General features: G+C 35.7%; 2 protein-coding genes across 3 annotated transcripts in view; one reads left to right on the top strand and one right to left on the bottom strand.

The window, feature by feature from the left end:
- Positions 1 to 26,099, top strand: part of LOC148947365 (uncharacterized) — a 511,279-nt gene that overhangs the window by 18,719 nt on the left and 466,461 nt on the right. The gene's annotated exons all lie outside the window — the stretch shown is intronic.
- The window catches only part of Mocs2B (Molybdenum cofactor synthesis 2B), a 31,368-nt gene continuing 23,847 nt past the window's right edge, over positions 18,579 to 26,099 (bottom strand). For both annotated transcript variants that reach the window (XM_089095224.1, XM_089095225.1), the window contains exon 2: positions 18,579 to 19,244. In XM_089095224.1, coding sequence (XP_088951350.1) covers positions 18,733 to 19,242 — 510 coding nt within the window. In that variant the 5' untranslated portion in view covers positions 19,243 to 19,244 and the 3' untranslated portion in view covers positions 18,579 to 18,732. The remainder of the gene's footprint in view (positions 19,245 to 26,099) is intronic.

Genomic DNA, 26,099 nt, shown 5'->3' with positions numbered 1-26,099 from the left:
GTGTTTGGTCATAAAATGGCTCATAAGTTAACATGGTATTCACGTGATGGTAAGACAACAAACCTTATTGATTATGTTATAGTGAACCGAAGACTGGCAGGATCAATACAAGATACTAGGGTATATAGGAGTGCTGTTATTTATGTTAAAAGTAAAGATCACCATCTGGTAGAGTCAAGGGTTAATTTAAAGCTGAAATATCGGAAGGGTAACTATCTCCCGGGAATTTTTAATGTAGGTAGACTCCAGGATGAGAATTTGAGAGAGAATTCCCAGAAACAGTTCGATGCTATACTTAAAAGTTTAAAAGTTGATAATGTTGAATATGGTTGGAATAATTTTAGAAAAATAGTTTGTGAAGTCGCTGAAGGTATATTAGGGAAGAAAGCTAGAACTGCAGCTAAGAATATTAGTGAAAAAGCTTTATGTTTAATAGAAATAAAAAGACTTGTGCAAGAATTATCTGAGTGATAGATCGTATGAAAACTAAAGAAATGTAAAGAAAGTGGAGAAAGCATTAAAATATGAACTAAGGAGGTGTGAAGTGGAGGCCATGATTAAAATTGCCGAGGATCTGGAAGATGCAGCTAGACGGCATAATAGTAAAATATTGTACTGGCACGTTAACAAATTGAGAGGAAAAATTCAATCCGGACTTGTCCCAGTTAAAGATAGGAATGGGGTCGCAATTAGCGATAAGGAAAAAACTAAAGCGAGATGGGCCGAAAATTTTGAGATCTTGCTTAACCTAGATAGAGTTGCAGGAAAAAATATAGAGGAAAATGAAAAAGTTTGTGATACCTTGGATGTGAAGGAAGATTTGTTTTGTGAGGAGGAATTAGCAACAGTACTAAAAGGATTAAAGAATAATAAGGCTCCAGGTGTTGATAGGGTGGTAAATGAGTTTCTTAAATATGGTGGCTCTGAGGTTAAAAATAAGTTATTGAAGATTATGAATATGATTTTTGAAAAAAGGAAAGTAGCAAATAACTTAAGTAAAACTTTAATGAAACCAATTTATAAGAAAGGGGATAAAAGTGAGTGTGGTAATTATCAAGGCATTAGTCTGGTCTCTGTAAGTAGCAAATTACTTAGTAATATGTTATTATTTAAAATCAGACATGTCATACACAAAGTTTTAAGAGAAGAACAGTGCGGTTTTAGAAAAGGTAGAGGATGTGTCGACCAAATTTTCACTCTTAGGCTAATAATTGAGAAGAGCCTGAGTTTTCAAATACCTTTGGTCCTCAGTTTTATAGATTATGAGCAAGCGTTTGATTCTCTTGATAGAAGAGCTTTAGTAAAGGTTTTATCCTTGTATGGTATACAAGACAAATACATTAAAGTGATTAGTGCTATGTACGAGAATAACACAAACGGTTAAGGTACGAAAAGAGGTTAGCAGCTGGTTTTGTATTAAATCAGGAGTTAAGCAGGGTTTTGTTCTATCCCCCTTTATATGGATTATTTTGATGGACTTCATTTTAAGGAGCACAGGAAAGGCAATGGGAGACAACAGAATCAAATGGGGAGGAAAAAGTCTCATGGACTTGGATTATGCTGATGATTTAAGCATCCTAGATGAAAGTGTGAGCAAAATGAATGAAGTTTTAGAGGTTTCGCGAGTTCAGGGTGCTAGAATAGGTTTAAAAATTAATGTTAAGAAGACTAAGTCACTAAGGCTAGGAATAAGTGAAGATGAAAAGGTGACGTTGGGTAATGAAAAGATTGATCAGGTTGTCAGCTTCACTTACCTTGGTAGTATTATTAGTAAAGTTGGTGGGAGCAGTGAAGATGTTAAAAATAGCAAATGCTCAGGGTGTTTTTTCACAGTTAAAAAATGTCTGGAAGAATAGGAAGATAAGTCTGCAAACCAAGATTAGAATATTAGAAGCTACAGTGATGAAAATGGTCAAATATGGCTCTGAAGTATGGACGCTCCGAAAAGCGGATGAAGAATTGCTAGATGTTTTCCAGAGAAATTGCTTAAGGATTGTTCTGGGTACCTGGCTGACTGACCGTATTTCAAACAATAGGCTATACGAAAAATGTGGTTCAATACCGCTCTCTAGGGCTATAATGAAAGAAAGGTTAAGGTGGTTAGGGAACGTTGTGTGGATGAAGGATGACAGATTGCCGAAGATTGTTCTTTTCGGCCAACCATCTAGGGCTAAACGGTTGATGGTTATGAAAGAATTAATAGTAGATCTGAAAACTTACTTTGGCTTCGTATTTGTTTTAAGTGTGGGAAGAAATTAATTTTGGGTGTTGTGTATATCCCTCCACAGAATAGTTCGCATAGTCGAGAAAATACTTGGGAAATTTTAGATGATGAACTGTCGCTAATGCAAGAAAGTTATAGTGATTTTGAGTGCATTTTGATGCTGAATTTTAATGCTTATACCGGTGTTGAGGCTGAGCTTCTAGATTTATTAATTGCAGATTTGGGAGATTTGGTCCCAAACTGTTCTAGAATACCGCGAAGTAATAAGGATGAAAAAAGAAAAAGGTTTGGGGAAGAACGCTCCTGGTGCTTTGTGGGGAACATGGTCTGATGATTGCGAATGGAAGGCTTGGAAATGATAAGGGTGTGGGTGAGTCTACTTGCCTTTAGGGCCCAACTCCAAGTGTTGTAGATTATGCACTAATACGCAATTTCCACCTGAATTGATCTTTTGTTGGATCTGATCATAGAGCTATTAAGCTTGAGTTAAAGACTGGGAAGTTTCAGGACGGTGGTCCTTGAGTTGGAAATTTAATTAATGTGGAGCTTAGATCAGATAGCTCGGGAAAACGAATTAGATATGATTTAACCGATAATGATTTTGAAACATTTAAGAGGGAGCTTATGAAGTTGCATGTAACAAATAAGTTAAAAGCGTTAGAAAAAGATGGAAAAGATATACATGGTATAATTATAGAGTTAAATGAAATAATTTGCAGTTGTGCAGTATCGTGTAACCTGACAAAAAAAGAAAAAAAAATGAGGGATATTTTGATTTGGAATGTAAGTTAACGAAAGAAAAGCTGAGAAATTTATTGAGTCATTTAAAAGAAAGTGATAGAGCTGAAAATCAAAGTTTAAGATTAGCCAAATATAAAGATAAAAGAAGAGATTATAAAAGGTTAATAAAAAGGAAAAAAGAGTTTGAGAATAAGAAGAAACAAGATATTGCAAATAATTTTAGAAATAACGATTTTAAGAAGTTTTGGGGTTATATAAGGAATGATAGTGGAAATGGAAAAGGAAATACCCATGTTGCTCCAGATGCCAATTCATCGCCTGATTACCTAGAAAGCATGGTAGGTCATTGTGCAGAATTACAAGAGGTAGCACACAGCCCAGAGATTGTTATTTATCCTATAAAATATCATGACTATGATTTAGTAGGGGAAGTGAGTAATGATGAGATTAAGTTTGTTTTCAATAATTTAAAAGGAGGTTTGGCTGCAGGTGTTGATGGTGTACTAATAATGTTATTTAAGAATTTTCTTTCAATTTTTATGTCGATATTTGTTTTTCTTTGTAATAAGGTATTAACTTCAGGACAATGGCCAAATGACTGGAAGGAATCATTGCTTATGCCGCTTTTTAAGAGAGGAAACCCAAAGTTGCACATGAATTATTGTTTAATAGCGCTTGTCCCTGCTTTAAGTAAGGTAATGGAGAAAATATTAGATACAAGGATTTCTAAATGGTTAAATAAAAATAATATAATACATGAAGAACAAGGAGGTTTTAGGACAGGGTACGGGATAGTAGATACAATATTTATTTTAAAGGCATTAATTGATAAGTTTGGAAAGGAAAAACTTGTCATTATGTAGGATTTCTGGATCTCCATAAGGGGTTCGACAGTGTCGACAGAGAGCTATTGAAGGTTGCCCTGTTTAGAATTGGCCTTCCTCATTTTTTTGTGAGGTTTATAGTGAGTATGTATATTTGTGTGAGTGGAATCGTGTTAGTTGGTAACATATTTTCTAGGCTTTTTAATATTAAGCCAGGAGTAAAACAGGGCAGCAATCTTTCTCCTAAATTGTTTAGTATTCTTATAAATGATGTTGTTGATTTTCTAGAGAACAGATGGGCTCTGAAAATTAGTCTAGGGGAGTGAAGTTGTTATTTATCAAAAAAAGGAAAGAAAGTGGCGAAGATAATTATAGATTTAAATTTGATAATGAGGAACTGAAAGTAAGTAAAAAATAAAATATTTAGGATTTGTTCTATCTGAAAATGGAAGTTTAAAGAGTCATGTTGATGAAATAATTAATAGAGGCAAAGTGGCCATGTCTGCAATTTTTGGAAATCCGACGATAACAGGAATTAAAAGCTAAAAATGCATAAAAGAATATCTAATTAATTTTTTTTACCAGTAATAGAATATGGAGCAGAGATTTGGGGCGGATAAGCGGCACAGAAGTTGGAGTCCCTCCTACTCCAGTATTGTAAAAAACTGTTTGGGTTACATCAGACAACTCATTCACAGATTCTGAAAGGTGATATGGGCCTGTTTTCGTTAAAACTACGTAGATCTATTTTGATGCTTAAATTTTGGTTGAAGCTCATTAGGTGTAATGGAGATAGACTAGTAAAAGCAGCTTATTATCATATGTTGAATTATGGTTCAAAAACGTCGGGGCCATCCCAAATTAGGTCATTACTAGAAAGAGTGGGCATTCCTTACTTATGGAATGATGGACTTGGTTCCCCCAGTCTTCCAACAAATTTAGTAGGCCAAGTACTATTTATCATAGAGGGTCAAGAAATTCAGTATTGGCAAGGGCTGGTTTTAAATTCTACTACAGTGAATCATTATAATCAGGCTAAACCTAGTTTGGAGAAGAAATTTATTTTAAATTTAATTTACCGGCTATGATTTTATGTCAATAGATTCAGCTTAGAGCGAATTGCCTTCCAATCCAGAGCAGGCAAATGGTGTTCGACAAAGTGATAGTTGATCCTGAAGGTCGGAATATGTGTCCTTTTTTTAGAGATGAGGACGAAGATTAGGACCGTTATCTCCGAAAGTGCCCAGTGCTCTCAGATTTAAGGGAAAAATACTTACATGGGATTGTTTTGCTGCTTCCTGGTATTTTACTAAGTAGTAATCCAACCACAATATTTCGTATTGGTTCGTACATAGAGATGGGATTAGAAAGAAAGAAAAGTTTTAACAATTAATTATTATTTATTTTATGGAAGCACACTTATTTTCTCGAAAAATTACCATTAGGTATCTTTTGCTATGTATCATGTTTCTGTGTGTTTCGTAATTTGTTCTGTTGTGATTTCTTTATTTTTCATAAGCATTTGTGTGTATATGAAAATACGCGATCTATATATCTATCTATCTATAACAATACCTCCAGGGTTGACACAACTCCCCAGAGTTCTGGGGCAAGGGTTGTAAGTTATGCCTCGGGGCATACGAGTTTTTTTATGAAAGGGGTGGTCGTATACACTTCAGATGCTCATGTAACTCTAAATTAGAAGTTTTAGTTCCCTTTTAAGAGTCAAAAGTGACGGAGGACAACTAGTCTTCCCCCCCCCCTCTGACTAACCCTCTTTTCACCAAACGCATGCCATTGAAATTGTGAGATAGTCATTGGGTTCAAAATGGTTTAAAGAACATATACCAATTCCTTCAGGGTTGACAAAAGCCTCCAGAGCCGTGGGGGCAAGGGTTGTAAGCTATACCCTGGAGACACATAAGGTTTTTTATGGAATAGGTGGTCGTATAAACTTCGGATGGGGCTCATTTGATGTGAAATTGACAGTTATAGTGCCCTTATTAAGAGTCAAAAGTTAAGAGCAACCCCCCACGGCCATCATTTTCCCAAACACATTCATTCAACATTTTTATATAGTACTTTTGTTCAGCGTAGTTGAACAACCAGGGTCCGGAAACTATGTTTTTGAGGATGACATCCCCACACAACCCTTCGGGCAAGGGTTTTACGTTACAGCCTGGGGGCATATGATATTTATATAGAAAGGATGTTGTAAAGGGGGATATTGTAAGGGGGACACAAAAAAAATATTACAATATTTTATTCAAAAAATTAGGGGAGCTGTTCCTTGGCCCTCTTTCCTTGGCCCAACCCACCTTCATACAAAAAAACTTTTTAATCATATTTTATTCCCAAAACCATTCAAGCTGGTCCCTGGTCCTCCCTAAAAGGCCACCCTCCCCCCCCCCCCACCCCCGCAGCTCTAAAAAATATTTGTCTTTTGATCCATACAAGGTATGTTCCAAAAGCATTTTATTTCTGTTAGTAATTGCATATTCTTTCTTTTTTTACACGCTCTTCAGACTGGTCTGAGTAATCACTTAGGAGAAAGACGTGTTATTTGAATTTTTAATATCCATTTTGAATGTAGCGATGTTTGTGCTCAGATTCTGAACTTCAGTTTCTGATTCCTTCAAGCTTGTTTGAAGCTGCGCAAATTTTGTTTCAAGGGTTCCAAACTGAGAAGTAAATTTTCTTTGAATTTTGTCCATTTTCATTTTATGTTACTATTTGTGAAACTTGAGTGAAATTTTCTACCAGTTTCTATAGTTCTGGGCGTGATCGGTTGCTTAATGGAGAGTTCAGCTCTTCCTTCTGGCACTTTTTTTATATACCAAAATAAAAACTGTAAAATCGTGTACGTCAATTTGCACCTAATTTTACTCAAGCAGGTGCAAAGTGTGTTGTACCTTTTCCATTTTAATGGCTTGGCTAGCATCGATGTTATGCCTATGTAGAAATTTGTCTGAATCCATAAAGAATATATCACCACTGCACACTAATAATACAGAGAGGTACCGATCCTGCTGTCTTACTCGACCACCTTCAGGTGGGAGGATGGGTTCTCCCAATCAGGTTAGTCTAGTCTACCGTACTTAGTTAAACACAGGAGAAATCCTACTGCGGTTTCCTCATCGTGGTAGCCAGATGGAAACGGCCGGAATTGCCTATCCTAATTCTTGCTAGGCCAAACCATAGAGGGTTCCATCAGTGAGTGGAGCCCTGCATAGTTAAATTTATTTCCACGAAACGTCCAAATGCAAGTCAATGTAAAGAGTCCAACCCATACTACGGCATCCCCGGCAAGCGATGCGTTGAAGGTTTCATTAGCACTTTCTCCGAAAAATTGGCAAGCCCATACTACGGCATCCCCGGTAATTGATGCGTTTAAGGTTTCATCAGCGCCTTCTCCGAAAAATTGGCAAGCTGAGGCACTACTTCGGAAACACAGACAGCCCCTCAGTGTATGGTGCTGGAACGTCTGTTCAATGAAATGCCTAACGATCCAGTCGTTTATCGCTGGGGAATTGTTGCGTTACAACATAGACATAATGTGCGTTTCAGAAACTCGAATCAACGGCATTGTGGAAGGCTCAGAGATTAGAACTCCTGAGGACGACGCTTCTTTCTCCTTTTTCAACTCCGGGTCCCTGGATGGATCTGCGTATGGGGGAGTGGGCATTATTTTAAGCCCCCTATCAGCGAAATCGCTTCTAGAGTGAGAATCTATCTCACATAGAGTAGCAAGAGCGCAATTCAAAGGCCACCTATTCCACATATCAGTTATTGTAGTTTATGCTCCAACCAGAGACATACCGGAGAGCTAAGCAGATCTTTTTCTACCAAGTTCTAACTTGTACGCTTGAGAAAGTACCAAAACGAAACCTCATCTTTATTGGAGGTGACTTTAACGCCAAAATTGGGGGAGAAGTATCCAATGCTTAGTCTGCCATTGGCTCTTCGGTCTTGAAGATAGATGTAGCAGGGGATCAAGACTTCTTCACTTTGCCATGACGAATGATTTGGTCATTATCAATACCTTATTCAAACACAAGCCCAGCCACAGAACAACATTGCATTCAAGAGTTGGTAGAGCAAAAAACCAGATTGATTACATCCTCATGTCCCACCATTGGAAATCAATGTCAACGAATAGTAGATCATACTTTGGAGCAGATACTGGCTTGAAACATGGGTCAGATCATTTTCTAGTCAAGTTAGATCTAAAGTTACGACTTGCAGCACGCCCCAAGAGGAAACCTCCACGAAGATTTGATAGCAATCGCTTCAATGATCATAATATGTGACAGGCATTCTGCTTAGAGTCGTCTAACCGCTTTGAAGCTCTCCAAGTGCAAGCGAACGACGAGCAAACTCAAAGTTTAAATGAAGAGTGGTTGACCATACGGAATACAATCCACGAGGCTGCGGAAGCTACGATAGGATACCACAAAGTACCATCCAAAAAGCAGATATTAACACGCACAATTCAGTTGACTGAACAAAAGCAACAGATATCGGACAGAAAATCGGAGTTGTTCAAACGCTTGAGAAGAGAATGCCACCATTCGGCTACGAATGATAAGAACCAATACTGGGTGAAAATCGCTGAAGACCTGGAAGCCTCTGCCTCTAGATCGGATACCAGGAAGATGCATCAGCTCGTAAAATCAATCAGGAGTAATCATATTAGCCTACTAGTTCATCTGTCGAAAATGAAAAAGGCAAGTTACTCTCGAATAATACCGAAATAATAAATCGCTAGAAGGAGTACTTTGACAAACTACTTAACCAGCACCAACTCGCCACAGCAATAGATGATAATCAATACTGCCATAACACAAGTTGTAGCCTTGATGGCCTGCAGGAACCAAACTCTCCCAGCAGTATTTACAATGACATGAATGTGGCTCCTCCCACTTTAAAGGAAGTCCAACAGCCAATCAATCGCCCTAAAAGCAATGTAGCCACCGGTCCTGATGCCATTCCGGCTGAACTTTACAAGTATGGAGGGACAGCACTTGTCAGCAGGATTCATAAACTAACTTTTCGTATATGGGAAGAAGAGATGGATCCAGAGGATTGGGGAGATTCTATCATCCTTCCAGTCTTCAAAATAGGGCTAAGGACAAAATGCAGAAATTATCGCGGGATTTCTCTCATATGTATTGCTGCAGAAACATTTTCCGTAGTGCTTCATAATCGCTTTCGTATCCAGCGCAACGCAAAGACAAGGCCCAGTCAAGCGGAATTCAGCCCAGGCATGGGATCAATTGACCAACTATTCGTTTTAAGACAAACCCTTGAACACAGGGCAAAACACCAGAAACCAACAGTGTCTGTATTCATAGATTTTATTACAGCTTTTGATTCGGTTCTAAGGGATGGAATCTGGAAGGCCATGACAGAAGATGGAGTACCAGGCAATATAGTCAGACCTATCCAAGCATACTATCAGCATACGCGCCTCCAAAATCAGATCGGTGGGGAACTCTCCTCGATGTTCCAAATTGATTTTGGTGTCCGACAGGGATGTCTCCCGTCTTATTTAGCGTGATCGACGGGATTATGACCAGAGCAATGACGACTTTTTCAGGCATTGAACTAAGTCCTAATTTTGTAATCACCGATCTGGACTACGCCAACGATATTTGCTTTTTAGCTGAATCTCGTCCAGAAGCCTAATCTATGCTATCGAAGGTAGCTGAAGAATCCTCTCTGGTCGGCCTGAAAATAAGCTCCCTGAAGACAAAAGTCATGGCGTCCGGTATATCATCTCAAGACCCCCCAATTTTTCTAGCACAGTCACCCATAGACGACATACATGAATTTAAGTACCTCAGCCCTCTGGTAGACCCAATAGGAGGATGCACATCAGAAATATAGTCAAGAATTGCTTCAGCAACTGGAGTCTTCACTTTCTATGGAACCAGAAAAATGTTCGTCTGAAGACAAAAATAAGGATATACCAGGCCCTTGTTCGGTCTCTCTTACTATACGGCTGTGAGACATGGGCTATGAAAGCATCCGACATTCAAGCCCTCAACGTATTTGACCATTCATGTTTAAGAAGAATCATTGGCACCAAACTCCGTGATCGTTTCAGTAATGTCGAACTCTGCAAAATCGCCTATCAGTGCTCTGATTTGGCCACTATAATTAAACAAAGAAGACCCCGTTGGTTCGGCCATACACTTCGCCGCCCTCAACATACCTTTTTCAATAAAGCGCTCATATATGAATGTCTTTCGAGATAGAAAAAGCGACATGGGGGACAAAATAAAACGGGACTTGCCTGCATCAAGGCTGATCTAGACCCAATCAGTGGCTTCAAGAAGTATGGGCGAGGATGGGAAAAGTCCTGGCTCGATTTGGTTGAGCCACTCGCAAACAACCGAGACTCTTGGCTTACTAAAATGACGAAGCTACTGGAGCCAGGCAGAGCGGAGATGCTTGAGTCCTGCTACAAGTACAAGTACCTCCAGGTTAGAAACTGATCAAATATGACGATACTTTATTATGAGAATCATGTCATCTGACTTCTGGGCCTTCCTACCCTTCCTACTGGGCCTGAACTACCTCCGAATTCCTCCTCCCCTCCCAAAAAAGAAGAAAAAATCAACTCCTCATAAACGATATTCTATTTCAAAAATCATAGGAACTGAACCCTGTAAAAAAAACTTATCAACGGTGTTTTCTTCCAAAAATCATTGGAGCTGGCCCAAAAGAACTTGAAAAATTTAACTTTGCCAATCAAAAACAAACAAAAAATATGTTAGAAAAAAACTCTGAAAAAAAGCTTTTAAAAGAAAAGTAAAGGCCATACTAAACTTACAGTCCTGGGGCTAAACAGAAAGCAGGTTGTCCATGGTTGGGAGGATGTCATAAGGAAAGATTTAAGGGAAATGGAACTTCTTGAGATGGTGTACAGAGGGAGGCTTAAACAGATTAGGATGGGAGAGGAGCCTGCAAAGCTGTGTTGGCAGTGGGCAGTTTGGTTTGATGTTGAGTTGTTAGTAGTAGTGATAATTGTTTACTTAACATGTTTATTCCTCAATAAGCCTGATTCTAGATTTTGATACCCTTTTTTATGCTTTACCCTACTTCAATAATTGCTAATGGGGCAATTTCTATTTCAACCCTTAATGAGGCTTAAAAAGGTAACTTATAACCTTGCCTATATAATGTAGACTATAATGTAAATTTATGTAAAGTTCCCTTGCTGTGCAAGGATAGGGTGGTCAGTTTCCTAATAGGGTTTTTAAAAATAGTGATTCTAATGGTGTACTTTTTTTTTGGTGTGATGCCTTTTTTGAAGGGTCTCTGGCTATTTTTAATCTTTCAAGCAAATTTATTTTCAAAACAACAGTTGATTAAGACTAATAAAAGTAATAAGGTGAATTTGCAGTTTACATTATGTTAAATTTTCAATTTAGCTGGGATAAAAATGACTACATTTGATACTTTTTCTTATGCTCTTTCACAGTTCAATAATAATTTTTGAGGCAAATTCAATTTTGAGCCTTTAATGGGGCTCCAAAAGGTAAAACAGTCCAGAATTGCCAGAAGTTTAAAAACATGTATAAAAAAACTATGTAGTAAGAAAAGATTACCATTTGCAGCAGATTCAGCCAAGATAATTATTATTTTTCTTGGTCTTAATAATAAGATGTTAATAAAAACACACATTTGCATAAATTTTCTAAAAAACCTGACACCCCTCAAAACTGATGTCATAGAAAAAACAGTATCATTTTTGAGGGGTTTGTAATTCTTTTTAAAAATTTGTTTTCTGAATAAAATTTTATAATCCAGAATGAGCAAAATAATAATTGTCATTCCTGAATCAGCTACAAATTGTGATTTTTTCTCACTAACCAGTTTTTGAGAAAGCTACTTTTTACCTTTTGGTGACTGTGGGGTGTTTTGAGCCCTTTAAAGCCTCAAAATGGAATTTGCCCAGAAGTTAATTATTGAAATATGAAATTGCATTAAAAAGATATCAAGTGATAAATTCAATTTTGTCTTAACTAAATCATATTGTAAACTGGCAATTTACCAATAATAATTACCACTCCAGGATTGGTGAAACTTTATGTCTTGTGGAAAGGCAAACCTTTACACCTTGAGTTCAGTAAGCTTGTCAAAATTCAGACTTTTGGTAAATTTTTAGAGGGCTATATAATTTAGCTAAGATGAAAGTGAAAATATAATTTGATGCCATCTTTTATGCTCTTTCATAATTCAAGAATTGCTTCTGGGGCTAGTTGCATCTTGAGCCCTTAAAGGGGCCCCAAAGGTATTTTATATGAACAATGAAAGAACACAAAAAAGCATCAAATATGTTTTCACTTTCATCCTAGCTAAATTATTTGGCCAACTGCAAATTTACCATGAAATTTACCCACCCACCTAATGTGCAAACATATACCCTGAATTGTCAACAGCAAAGTTTTTGATTGGAAAATTCAGCTCTATTTTTGTTGACAGCCTTCAAAAACTTGAAATGGTAGGAAAATGGTTTATATTTGAGTAGTCTGATAAATAATATTAGAATTTTATTAAACAATCATTTTTGGAATATGTTACTCATAAAAACTTATTCTTAAATTAGTGATAAGTTTTTAACCACTTTTCCATAGCCTGACTTGTGTTGAAACTTCTTTGTGTGGCTACAAGAATTAAATGTCTCTGGGACCCCTTTAACAGCTCAATATGCAACTAGCCCCAGAAGCAATTCTTGGATTATGAAAGAACATAAAAAAGGGCATCAAATGATGTTTTCACTCTCATCTTAGCTTAATTATATAGCCCACTAGAAATTTACCAGACTTTCAGCATTAGTGACTAAAAACTTTGGAAATTTAAAGCAATTCTATAACATGATAGTCAATTAGTTTCAGTAAAATTCTACTTTAGCTAATTTTGGCTGTCTTGGAAATGGGTTAGATTAGGAAAATGAAACTTCCAGGGATGGGATGCCAGGCTAAAATATATCCTGGGAAGGTATTTTTAAAAATGTGTGTCTTATAAAAGTGAAACCTTGCAAAATAGATCTTCTGCTTCAATGAAGTACCACAAAATTGTATTCAGCTTCACAACTTTGCTCAATCCCAATTTATAAGGTTTTAAAGATATGGAAATACAGTTCCTAAGTAAAAAAAAAAAATTAAACATTGATATGGCTTAAAATTCTACTCAAATAACAGGAATTGCATCTTCAGAACTAAAGCTGGAGAAAAATAAACTGATAACTGAAAATTAAGGTACAATATTGTTTTGTCAAAATTTCAATAGGTATAGACCTGTCCTGTAGTCAAATTTCAGGACCCTCTAGAGAGAGAAGAAGTAGAGGTAAGTACTTCAAAATACTTTACAAGACATACTTGAGCCTTTAGAACCATCCCTGAAAATTTCATTTCCCTAACCTAACCCCATTCCAATGTAGCCAAAAGTAGCTAAAGAAGAATTTTACCTAAAATTTTGAAAAAACAACATTTTACCTTAATTTTCAGTGATCAGTTTCTTTTACTGTAGCTTTAGTTCTGAAAAATACAATTCCTGTTATTTGATTAGAATTTTAATCCACATAAGTTTTTTTTTAATCTAATAAATGTATTTGCATATCTTTAAAACTTTATAAATTGGGATTGAGCCAAGTTGTGAAGCTGAAAATGATTTTATTGTACTTCATTTAAACAAAAGATTTATTTTGCAAGGTTTCAATTTTTTTATAAGACACACATTTTTAAAGTCATCAAAGGTCAGGACCCTCTAGAGGGAGAAGGTGTGGAGATAGGTACTTGAAAATACTTTCCCGGGACATACTTTAGCCTGTAGACCCATCTGTGAAAGTTTCATTTTCCTAACCTAACCCCTTTCCAAGATAGCCAAAAGTAGTTAAAGTATAATTTTACCCAGAAGATCTACTTTGCAAGGTTTCACTATTATAACACACAGATTTATAAAGGTCAGAACCCTCTAGAGGGACAAGGAGTGGAGGTAGGTACTTCAAAATACCTACCTAGGACATAAGGTAAAGGCACCGATGATTTGACAGTGCAATTTTGGAACCACTGTCAAAATTTTCCTTCAAAACGGGATAGCTCTTCTTAGCCCTGACTTAGAGCGCCATCTCTTGGAGCCGTCGTTATATTTTGACGGTGCGAAACGTGGACACTATATCCGGTACACCCAGATAAGAAAAGAACATTCAATTTGGTCAGCTTCCTGTTTTTGACAGGAAAAGAGCTCCAGACAATTTTTCAGGTATGTAATGTTCAAACTGTCATTACTTGGTTATTTATTGCAACAAAAAGTTGGGATACGTGCCAATGTGTCGAGATACATCTTATCTTCTCTGAAATGTAGCCACATTAACTTTTTCTTGATAAAATTAAATGAAAATGGCGACGGAATGCATTGTCGAAACTAGGTTCCAAGTGTCGAAAATTCTTGTTCGATGTAGTGGAATACCAGGCAGACTAAAAATGTTCTTTCATCCACATTCAAGCATAAATATTGGCTTCTATCAAGGGATTTATTTCTTTGGTAAATATCTTGTACTAACTTTGTTGAAATTTTAGACGGACAGCAACAGACCCTGTCAAAATATAGGTGACTTTGTCAAAACTTCACTGAACACGTAAAACAGATGAGAAATAATAGGTGTCAAAATTCCAGGATCCACTGACGAAACCATAGGCACCATAGCTGTTGAATTTATGGGTGCTTTCTGTGCAACGAGAGATTTTGATGATTATTATTTCTAATAATATTTCAGATGAAAGAACATTTAGACAAAAGGTTTTTTTTTAACTTTGAAGTTTTACTTATAGACACTGGATTTTTTGATCCTCTGAGGAACTGCCACTTGGCCTCATACCATGCAGGGGCGTAAATTGCTATGGGGCAGTGGGGGGGGGCAGTTGCCCCCAGACCTTGTTTTGCCCCCCAGACCTGATTTTACCCCCCCCCCCAGATTTTTTTTAGGTTATACCCTTATTTATCCTTCATCCAAATTAAAAATACAAATTTTATCAAATACAAAATCTTATACAAAATGACGCATAGGCCTATGTTTTGGACAAAACTAAGAATCTGCATATGAAAATAAAATCCACTAAATCAGATAAACTTCTTAAATTTCTTGAAATCCACTCGTTTTCCTAGACCCTATCCCTTCCAAAAAACTAGTGAAACAATTTTTTTATACTAAATTTGTTATACTAAATACTATTTGTATTTAATAATCTATATTAAAATTTTTTGTACCGATTTTGTTATACCCAATACTACATACTTAAAACGATTTTGTTAGTTTTATTACCTCTACTTTTTGCATATTCTTTTATACTTTTATACATTAAATGAAGTTGAAGAAAAACAAAGAAACAAGAATATACGTGTCAAATACACCAGGTTCCACCCACAAGTATTTAGACGCGTGTTGAATTCAAAAATGGCTCGTTTTAGTCTATTAAAATCTCTTGAGTAGCGCATCTGTAATGCCTTAAAAGCAGTTTGTGCTTTGTAGTTAAGGAAGGGTCGTATTGATGTCCCCCAGTTTTCTCTCGGCCATCCACTTGATTCCGCCATGTTTTCAAAATTGTAAATGTACAAATGTACATCTTCATTTTCTTTCATTGGTTGAAGGTTTTACTGCCTGCATTACCTCAACTGTAGACGATTTCTGAGGCTCTTGGGAATTTCGCCCTGCAATCATTTTCATTATGTGTTTTATTTCCTCTCTATCTGCCTCCTCCTTTTTTTCTTTGGCTACTCTATCCTTTTCTCTTTCTTCTCTATCTTCCTCCTCCTTTCGTTCTCTGGCTATTCTAATATTCTCTTCTCTCTGCTCTCTAGCTATACTCTCTGTCTTTTCTATCTCTCCCTTTCTTTTCTATCTTCCTCCTCTTTTCTTTATCTGGCTATTGTATCTCTCTCTCTTTCTTTTCTACCGTCCTCTTTTTTCCATTCTCTGGCTATTCTATCTCTCTCTCTTTCTTTTCTATCTTCTTCCATTAACTTTAATATATGTTGTGTAATATCTACATGAGTACTTTTTCGCGAGCACCTGCTGGAAATTGAGCTTCTACTACTCCTGCTACTCGGCTTCTCTCCGTCTTTATATCCTCTTAATTCGTTTTCTGAGTCTGTTCACCCTATAACTATATTTTCTATTTTTGGGAGTGATTCTTTCAGAATCTGCCGTAAATTTTTTTTTCCTTCCACGGTTCGTAACGGAGATCGTCCTATTACCATTTTGTTTTGAAATTTTCCCCTTCAAACGTGTAAGAATTGTCTATTTCAACCCCTGATTAATATATGGTTCTATCTGATTGTGTTTTTCCTAGGGTATTTCCAGCGGGAGACCCATACAATTGTGGGTCTGAATGCAATTTTTAGTTTACCGCGGTAGTTTTTTTTTCGAATTCAAACCTAATTCTTTCAACTCTTGTCCCTTTTCTGATCTTGTGTAAATCTTCCGTCTTTCCACCGTTATTTCAAGGTTTACTTAACGTCAAAATACTTCTTCGTTTTAAATGAAAATTCTGTTTACCAATGTTCCTTCTTGTCTTGTCGTGAAAATTGTTGCGTTTTAATTTGCCGATTTTACTTGGGGGGCGCAGCCTCCCTTGTCTTACAAGTTAATTTTTCGCGGGATATATTGATTACTAAATTTATTTCTTATTATTGTCTAACTAGGCACAGCCCAGATAATTTTTTTCTCTTCGTGATTTTTTTGTATGTAACCACAATAGGCTACTATGCAGGCTAAATCAACTTGTCTCTTCGAAACACGAAATTCTTTTACTATCAGGTTTACCAATAGGACCTTTCTTGCTGCCGCTAGTATTCGTGTGGTAAGGTATGAGTGTCACCACTTATTGGTGCAAAAATGGTGCTACACAGCTTACTGAAGAGGAAAGCCCATGATGGCACCAAATATTATAATGGGAAGCCCAAGCTTACCACAACAGTTCTGAAAATATAGGGTTTGTTAATACCCAATTTACAATATACCCTGCCCCACAGTATAATAATGTGATCGAACGGTCAAATGGCCAAATTCTAAGGCCAAAGGTGCACCCAACTCGGGTCACCAATAAAATCTCTAGCTATCTCCTTGGAAGGTAACGGACCCCCCCCCCCCTTGTCGATATAAGAATGACGGCATCTCGTAACTCTGTTCCTACCCTGTCTGGGTTCCTGGAAAAATAATCTACACAGCTGTAGAAAATATCTTACTTATTATCTTCCAGAAAAGGTCATACACATATAACACTTTAAAAGGAATAAACCTCCCCAAATGGGGTCTCAATCGAGACTAACTCAAAAATAATATTCGTTCTGTACAGCAGACTTTGCATACGGGTGGACCTTCGCTTGGCCCTGGCCAATCCCCTGAATCACCATCCGAAATCCATTCTACTTTTGCGCAATTTTGTGATTCAATGACCCAAATCCGGAAGACCAAAATAGAATTTAAGTTCAAAGATTACTTATTACGAAAGAATCTAGCTTGACAACAAAAGTTCAACTTATGATTAAAATTATCTTGTAGGCAAATACAATTACAGAAAAGAAAATCGGTCATTTATCTGAAAAGAAAATAAACAAGGAGTGGAACCCCAACAGATATATTGCCTGGTTGTCGACAAAAGGGGAAAACACCATAAGTCATATAATCTTAATGAAAATCACATCATCAGATTCAGCGTATCAAAGAACTCTACTGTAAAGGTTTTAAGTTCCTATCTACAAAATTCAGAATTCTGTATTTTACCAGAAAAAAGATCAGGGGTGCGCGTTTTTTTTTATTTGTTTTTTTTTCAGGGGTGATCGTAACAACCGCTGGTCCTAAAACATCGTGAGAGATCTCATTCGAATGAAAATTAAGAGTTCCACTGCCCTTTTTAAGTGACCAAAAAGATTGGAGGACAATTAGGCCCTCTCCCCCGGCCCTTATCCCAAAATTGTCCGATCAAAATTTCGAGATGGCCATTTCGTTTATCTTAGTTGAAAGACCCAATGAATATGCCTTTGGATACAACATGCCCCCCCCCCCACAGCGCCAGGAGAAAGGTGTTTAAGTAATAAAATCAGCGCTACGCATAGTAATTGTTATTGCGAAGTATGCATACATATTTGAGTGGTCATTGGAAACGAATTTTCTGCTGGGGGTTGTCCACGGGGGAAGTTTCCAGGGAGATGAGCTTGTCCGGGGAAATTATACACAGGGGGAGTTTGTCAGAATGCCTATCTCTTTCCCGTCTCAATTTTGCTCGTGGAGTTGTTAAGGGTAATTGTCCAGGGTCGATTATCACTGGGATTGAATTGTCTAGAGGATATTTATGTGCTGAGGGGGATTTCTCCGTCGATATGAGATCAGGTTTCATGGCATCATTTAAAAAACGATCAGAAATTAAATAAACGAAAAATATTTTTTCAACGTGAAGCAATATTAAAACATAAAACGAACAGAAATTATGACGTATATGAAGGGGGTTGCCCCTTCCTCAACCCCTCGCTCTTTATGCCAAAGTTTAGATTTTGTCCCAATTCTTTAAGAACGACTATGGAACAGAACAATAAGAAGTACAAAAAAAATTAGCGTAAAGAGCGAGGTGTCGAGAAGGGAGAAACCCCTCTCATATATGTAGTAATTTCTGTTCATTTTAAGTTCTAATCTTGCTCCTTACTTTACGTTGAAGAAACTTTTATTTTAAGTAATAACTACATAGGCACCTAGAACAATTTCTGTTCTTAAAAAAAAATGGGATTTCTGAGTTTAATTTAAATTGTTAATCTAAAAATACAGTAGATCTCAAAGAATAAGAAGATGTGTATTTAAAAATGAACAAGAAAAATAAATCTATTTGTCCGCTACACAATTCAGGCGAAACAAATTCGCCATACGAAATTATCATATACAAACTATTTTTTTGTCACTAGTCTTCTTTTAAGCTCGACTATTCTTTCTAAAGTCTCATTATTCTTAGCTTCAGCAGCACGCTCACTCAAATTGTTTTTGCTCAAAGTATGTCCATACTCAGGAGTTACAGATTCCAAAAGCAACAGCTTGTTTTCAACATTTTGAAGTCTTTGATAGATATCTTTTGCAACAGGTTTCATATTCAAGTGTTCTTCGACTGCACCTAGTCTTTCCTGAAGTACCCAGTTAGTTTCGTAGCTAAGAGATGGATCAGTTTGTGGTCCGTATGGGTTCACAACCCGAGACCTCCGAAGATGTGAAATTCCACCTTTCCTTTTGTAAAGAACAGCAGAAGTTCGGGCACAGGCTGTGGATTGAGCATCTCCACAAAACTCATAAATATTCGCGATATCTGCTTCTTTTCTTTTCACTTCTATAAGTGTGCTAATTCGCTTCCAAATTGTATCACGACTAGCATTAACCTGCTGATCACTTGGCTCCTCATCAGCCATTCCTAGAAGAAAATATCAAACAACAGTTCCCAAAGTTGTCGGACTATAGCTTGCACTGATATCTAAGTCAAATATATATTTGAGCGGGTGAGGCAAAAATAAAAAAAAAAGTGCATGTTTATGCCATCATTTTTTTATTTTCTGGGTTAGCATGGTCTTTCTCACTCATCTTACGAGGAGAGGAGCATCAGTTTCTGTGCAGGTATGATCGAGTCTTAGGAGCAGAGATTCCCAGTCAGTAGTAAACAGAAGACTAGTTTATAAGGCTCACGTTAATATTTCAGGGGTCATGACATTGATCAGTTTTGGGATAGGCTAGGCTGCAACTACAATTCTCTGAACAATTCAAGCTGGACCATTTTTGAGCAAAACGCTGGTATTTGTTATTTACGAGAATTGAAAAAAAAACAAAGAGTGAGTTGTGTTAGTATTATAAATATGCATTGCGTAATATGAAAAGCAATGATGTTTTTGTTCGTTTTGAGTTACAGCTCCGCTATTTACTTTGGTAAGAAATACCTTGTTTTTTAAATTAATTTTTGTCGTTTTTTTTTCAATTTACACAATAAACCTTATAAAAGACCTTTGTCTGACTTGGGAAATGAAATTAAAGAAGTCAACATGGGTCTTTATTAACATACGGCATCAAATATAAGTTTTAATTTTTACCTCCTTTAAACTTTATGACAAGACATGTGCAACATTGTCACACAAACTAAGAGCCTAAGGGGTATATTGTCACTTGTTTCTTAGAGAATTTCTAAATCGAAAACTATATCATTGTCAACAAAATTCGAACAATTGAATAACATTTTTGATTAGGCAGTTTTTTCTTCAAAACACATTTTTTTAGTTTTCACTTACTAAGAGGGCTAGGAGGGCAGTATACAAGAGGGGACACTGTAAGCCTTCGTCTACGAGCTTCCAATTACAAAGATTACTTTGGTACTGATGTTATGCTTTTCAGCCTTTACACTCTAGAAGTTGATCAAAAACTATCATTTTTGATGCCATTTGGCACTTTTCAGTAAAGTCATGAATTTAAATTCATTAGATATTAGTGCTATAGCAACAGCACTTAAACGAATCTTTAAAGATATCTCTAAGATCTTGCAATGGCCCGCTAGCCCCGGTAGAATAAATAGATATAATTAATGAGAAGTGTGCTAATAAAACATCGTTTTCCTCGTTTTTCAGGTTGGGAGTGGGCTCAAAATATCTGGTATACAGCGTCTGACAAATTAGAATAGTTGCTATCTTAAAATTTGCGTTTCAAAACATGTTGACCCTCTTCCAGCAAAAACGATATATTCTGGCACAAAATATAATAGAAATTACCAAAGCACTAAAAATTAGTTCTTCATCTAATTAGCAGACATATTTTATTAGCACAATCTTAAAGTTAGTTTATCTAAAATCCTTACCAATCATCATCGTCTATCTAAAAATAAGCATATCTATTAGCACAAAATACAATAAAAATAACCAAAGCACTAAAAATTAGCAGATCTTTTGTTACTAAAAAACGCAAAAGAAATTGCAATATCCGTTTAAATGAGCCTTCTCCTAATATTTTACGAACACTTTCACGACCACCCCTGGGGAGGAGAAAACAACTGGGAAAATGATACATTATCACCATACGCACTAAAAAGTGATTTTCCTAAATGGATCCGTAAGTTTCTAGTTTAGGGTCTTCAATATTGGTGATTCTAATAGTGCAAAACTCATTTCAATTTGCAACCCTTTCTTAGGGATTTTGAATTCTTTTTCAAAATCTCGAAAAATTTCCTCAAGCAATAAATTTTTACCATTAAGCTAAAACTATATTATAATGAGAAATGTTTCTCACTAGACATTTTTTTCGTTTTTTTTTCAAAAACCGATTCTAAACTGTTGGTTACTATGGGCCGTTGGATATTCTTTACTAGGTTCTAGCTATTGCTACAAATATGATACTGAAAATGTCAGTTTTGAATAGAGAAACATAGCTAATCCCAAGGAATTAGCTACTGCCCTCCTTTTTATATTCCACATGTCTAATACAAAATATAATTCTATATCAATGATTATCTTCCAGTCACATTAGTAGATATCTATATTCCATTTTGCAGCCGCCCCTAGGAACCACTGAAGTGTATCAAGTTGAATGAAGCTCTACACCTTTTCAAACAGCACACGAGATTATGTAATGCAATCCGACCTGTTTCTGAGGCAACAGGCATTTTCTGATCCAAGCAGGGATGTATAAAGAATTATACAAGAATATACGGTAACTTGATTAGTAATTGGATTCAAATATAAGGAGTGATTTTTCTTGTATTCAAAGGTTTATTGTACTTTTCTGTAAGATGGTTAACAGCCAAGCTTTCGGCTATTACCATTCAATGGTAGGTTTAATGATGGTATACGGGCATTAATTACTATCAACTATACAAAGAATATGCGCAGATACGTAATAGATATGACGCCTATAAGAGACCTTGGTACAAGGTTTTCAATAGCTTAATGGGCTTTATATAAAAATGCGGGTTTCAGTCGTATGGGAATATAATCATGTTTTTTTATTATTTTGCGTAAAAGCTAACTGAATTTGCAAAAAAAGGCATAGCATTTGCGAATTGGAGTATATGAATGAATATTAGGGGGTGAAAAAAGATATGAGCACTTGCGAATTGGACTTTATGGATGATCTTAATTGGTGATTGAATAATAGTGGTAAGAATGATCTTAATTGGTGATTGGATTGTATGAAGGTGGTAAAAAAGGGTTAAAGTGACTACCAGTTTAGGTAAGCCCAAAGGGGTTGTTAACTCATTGGCTATTTATTATAAATTTGGAATAGCATCAACCTATGGAAATGGTTGACGATGATAAAATGACCTTATGAGTTGACCTAGTTTTACTTCTCAAATGTGTTGTGTATAATACACAAGTACCGTTTGAACAGTGTTGTCATTATAAAATATGCTCTAACATTCTAGTATACTAAAAAGTTGATACTAATAGAGATGTAGATGGCAAGAAAAGAATTTTAATAAAGAAATTCAGAACAATCCTTAGAAATCCTTGGAAGTCAAATAGTGAGGTGATTATGAATATGAACCATCAAGGACCGTAAGCATCATTGACCCTAATTACCAAGGACTTCAACCTCAGAACCCTCCCCAAACCCCCAACCAATAAGGGGCCCCTCACCCCCAACTTTTTGCCCCCCCCCCTTTCTTTTTATACTTCTTTTTTGAAGTTTTTTTTTGAATTTTTTTTATTTTTTTATCATGGTATTTTTTTCCACTTTTTTTTACCTTTCTTAGAATGATATGAAACATACTTAAAACATTAGAAAAATAACGTTTGAAGTAGCACTTTTTTTTAACTAATTTGTTTTTTACTTCAAAATTATTCAACTTTTTTTACGTATCTTAAAATGACATGAAATTTGCTTACAGCTCTACTAATTGTACGCTATGCTTGCTCAAAGACACGATGCGGCTTTCCCACTGGTATTCTATGGGCAGCTATCGACACTAGCTTGTTTATTACATGAATTAAATTAGTACTATTTACCCATTGGATGGATAAACAAAACTCATATCTCTAATAAGTGATGATGAAGCATTTTAAAAAATTTTGTTCACATGATAGTGTTATTTTAGCATTGAATGCAGACAAGGAGAAGTATTTAAACTATGAAATAAGTACAAGTGGTACCACTATCAGAAATGTATACATGCATTGTCATGACAGTAAGGAATTAAATTTCTTTGGAGTACCAAAAAAATTCAACTCTTATGATGGTGGATACGCGAGATTGAGATTCCCCGGAGATTATTGCACTCAAAGAGAATTCTAACATAAAAATAATAGTTGATGAAGGGGGGCATCTTCTTGCTAGTGATTGTGGTAACATGTTACCCAGTGTTAAACCATATCATCAACTTTCGGGTATTAGCATTCAAATGAAAGCAAAGAGGAAAAGAAAGGCCTACTCTTCTACTTATATCATAAACCAAGTATTGTCTACGTGCCGAAACTGTTACCTGTGTAAAAATAATGTTGTAATAGACAGTGAAAGTACCGGAGAAATAAAAATGGCATTGGTAGAAAATATCACAAGGAATGTAAGAAGAATAGGTAAAAAACAAAGTGCCAGCAAACGTTACTACCCTTGATCCAACAGTCAATGAAACAAATAATATCAAAGACGAAACGCATATTAAACCTGTCGGTGACATACCAATAAAAATTGTGTATGACTCAAAATGGAATAATGATTATTCTACTAATTAGAATCTAAGAGAAGACAATAGCTACAGTATCAAGAGAGAACTTGGTGAACTATTTTACGGATCAGATTCAAAATGTCCAAAGTTGTTCACATATATTAATAATGTTTAATAATATATTTTTTGTATTAATATTCTACATGACATTATTTCATTAAAAATATATTATGTATTACATTGTTATGTGTTCATTATTTTTAGAGTATGCTAGCATATCAAACATTTAGAATGTCTATTAAAACATCGGAGATGTAAGAAAAGGAATTTGCATACATCATATGTCGGATAGACAGGTTGATATAGAGAAAATCTAAGTATAAGAATGAATAAATTCTCTGTCAACATCTATTGACAGATACATGGGATAGCATTTACAAAATCTAAGTATCAGAGTGAATAAACCCTTTATCAATGTCTTTTGACAGATACGTTTGATAACACTGACATAACTCAAGTATCAAATTGAACAAATTCTTTATTAACATTCTTTATCGATATCATTTGTCGGATACGTCGGATAACATTGACAAAATCTATGCATTAGAATGAATAAATTCTTTATGATAATCCGTTATCGGATTGTCATTATGAAAAAATTGTAAGTAAGTAACAAACTCTTTCTTGAATTAACCTCTTGGATACACAATACAGATATTATGAATAAATTGTAATTTCCAGATTTCATTTGCAGGCAATAGATACTGAGAGTTCTATGACTCCTCCCCGCAATGGATTCTATGGGTTTTATGACTCCTCTCCACAATGAATTCAGATGGTTTTAGGACTCATCCCCCTAGCCCTAACTCAATTCAACCTTGAGCGAAGGTATTAAAGTTTGATGAAGTACTTATCTACTTAAATACTACATTAATAACTTCCAAGATGATAGGACTGTATGACACAGAATTTATCGGTTTGAAAAAATCATCTTGTGGTGTTGTATTTGAATGTGTATTTTTATTATTGTCTAGGGAACACGCAGAAATTGACTGTTATCATTGGATAGTGAACTATAATATGTTTGAGTATGATAAAAACTTGTGGAGTACTACATTACGTTGTATAAACAGACTGGGATTCTACGATAGATTACACCACTTAATAAAAGTGGTCAGGAACTGAGAAATATTCAGGAGGAAGTCAGTGAAATTTGCAGCTTTTTCGGGGTTGTAGCACTCTACGTAAAGGGTAATGTACCTACAGATAAAGTTTTAATTCAAACTGTGACCCTAGGATTCCAATTTTCAATCTAGAAGAATTTAAGTGTCCTAAATTTGAAGGGGCTTATCACCGTCCTGAAGACGAGGTTAGGTTATTTGGCCAGTGGATACCTAAGGAAATACCTGATCGCGATAAATGCAAAAGACACGGTAAAAACTATTCTATATCATGGGATCCTCGTTTCTGGATATTTAAGAGTGAATTTTAAGTACTATTCTTATGTAAATATTTCTTTTTTCTCAAAAATTCTATTAATATGTTTAAGCAATAAATATCTTTAAGCTTAATCCCTCTTTGTTTTTATAGTTCTATTCATTCATTAAATTATGAAGAAATTATAAGTAAATAACAGTCTCTTTCTTGAATTCACCTCTTGCATACACAATATGGAAATTTCATTCAAGAAATTATGAAAAAATCGCAAGTAAGTCACAAACTCTTTATTGTTTTCACCTCTTGGATACACAATACGGAAATTTCATTCAAGAAATTATGAAAAAAAATGTAAGTAAGTAACAAACTCTTTCTTGAATTCACCTCTTGGATACACAATACAGACATCTCATTCAAGAACTTATGAAAAAATTGTAAGTAAGTAACAAACTCCTTCTCGAATTCACCTCATGGATACACAATACAGATTTTCAATCATGAAATCATGAAAAAATTGTAAGTAAGTAACAAACTACACACACTCATAGTGAGAGATATGCAAAAAGTTGGGTTAATTTAGATTCACTTAGAGTGGCGCGCCACTCTAAGGCGCGGCACTCATAATTTGTTTAATGAAATGTCTGTAATGTGTATCCAAGTGGTTAATTCAAGAAGGAGTTTGTTACTTACTTACAATGTTTTCATAATTTCTTGAATGAAATTTTTTTATTGTATATCCAAGAGGCGAATTCAGGAAAGAGTTTGTTACTTACATACAATTTTTTCATAGTTTCATTAATGGAGTTTCTGCATTGTGTATTCAAGAAGTGACTTCAGGAAAGAGTTTGTTACTTGCTTACAATTTTTTCATAATTTCTTAAATGAAATTTCCATATTGTGTATCCAAGAGTTGACTTCAAGAAAAGAAATTGTTACTTACTGAGAATTTTTTCATAATTTGGAAACAACGAGCTCGTTGTTAAATAAAGGGAAAGACAAGGTACCGAGAAATTTGCAAAAGGGAGTTTACAAAATTCCATGTTCTTGTGGTAAATTTTATGTAGGAAGAACGCAACAAACTTTAGAAAATAGGCTACAACAACACAAGAATGCAATATATTACGCTTTAAAACAAAACAAACCACCAGAAACGTTTGAGTCAGCTGTTGCAGAACATCTTTATAACTTTCCTCATCA

Source organism: Artemia sp. Qi Xiang Cuo, chromosome 10 (genome assembly GCF_049724085.1).
Source record: "Artemia sp. Qi Xiang Cuo chromosome 10, ASM4972408v1, whole genome shotgun sequence".
In the NCBI taxonomy this organism is placed as follows: domain Eukaryota; kingdom Metazoa; phylum Arthropoda; class Branchiopoda; order Anostraca; family Artemiidae; genus Artemia; species Artemia sp. Qi Xiang Cuo.
The sequence above is the reverse complement of the archived record's forward strand: the minus strand, read 5'-3'. Positions and strand labels throughout refer to the sequence as shown.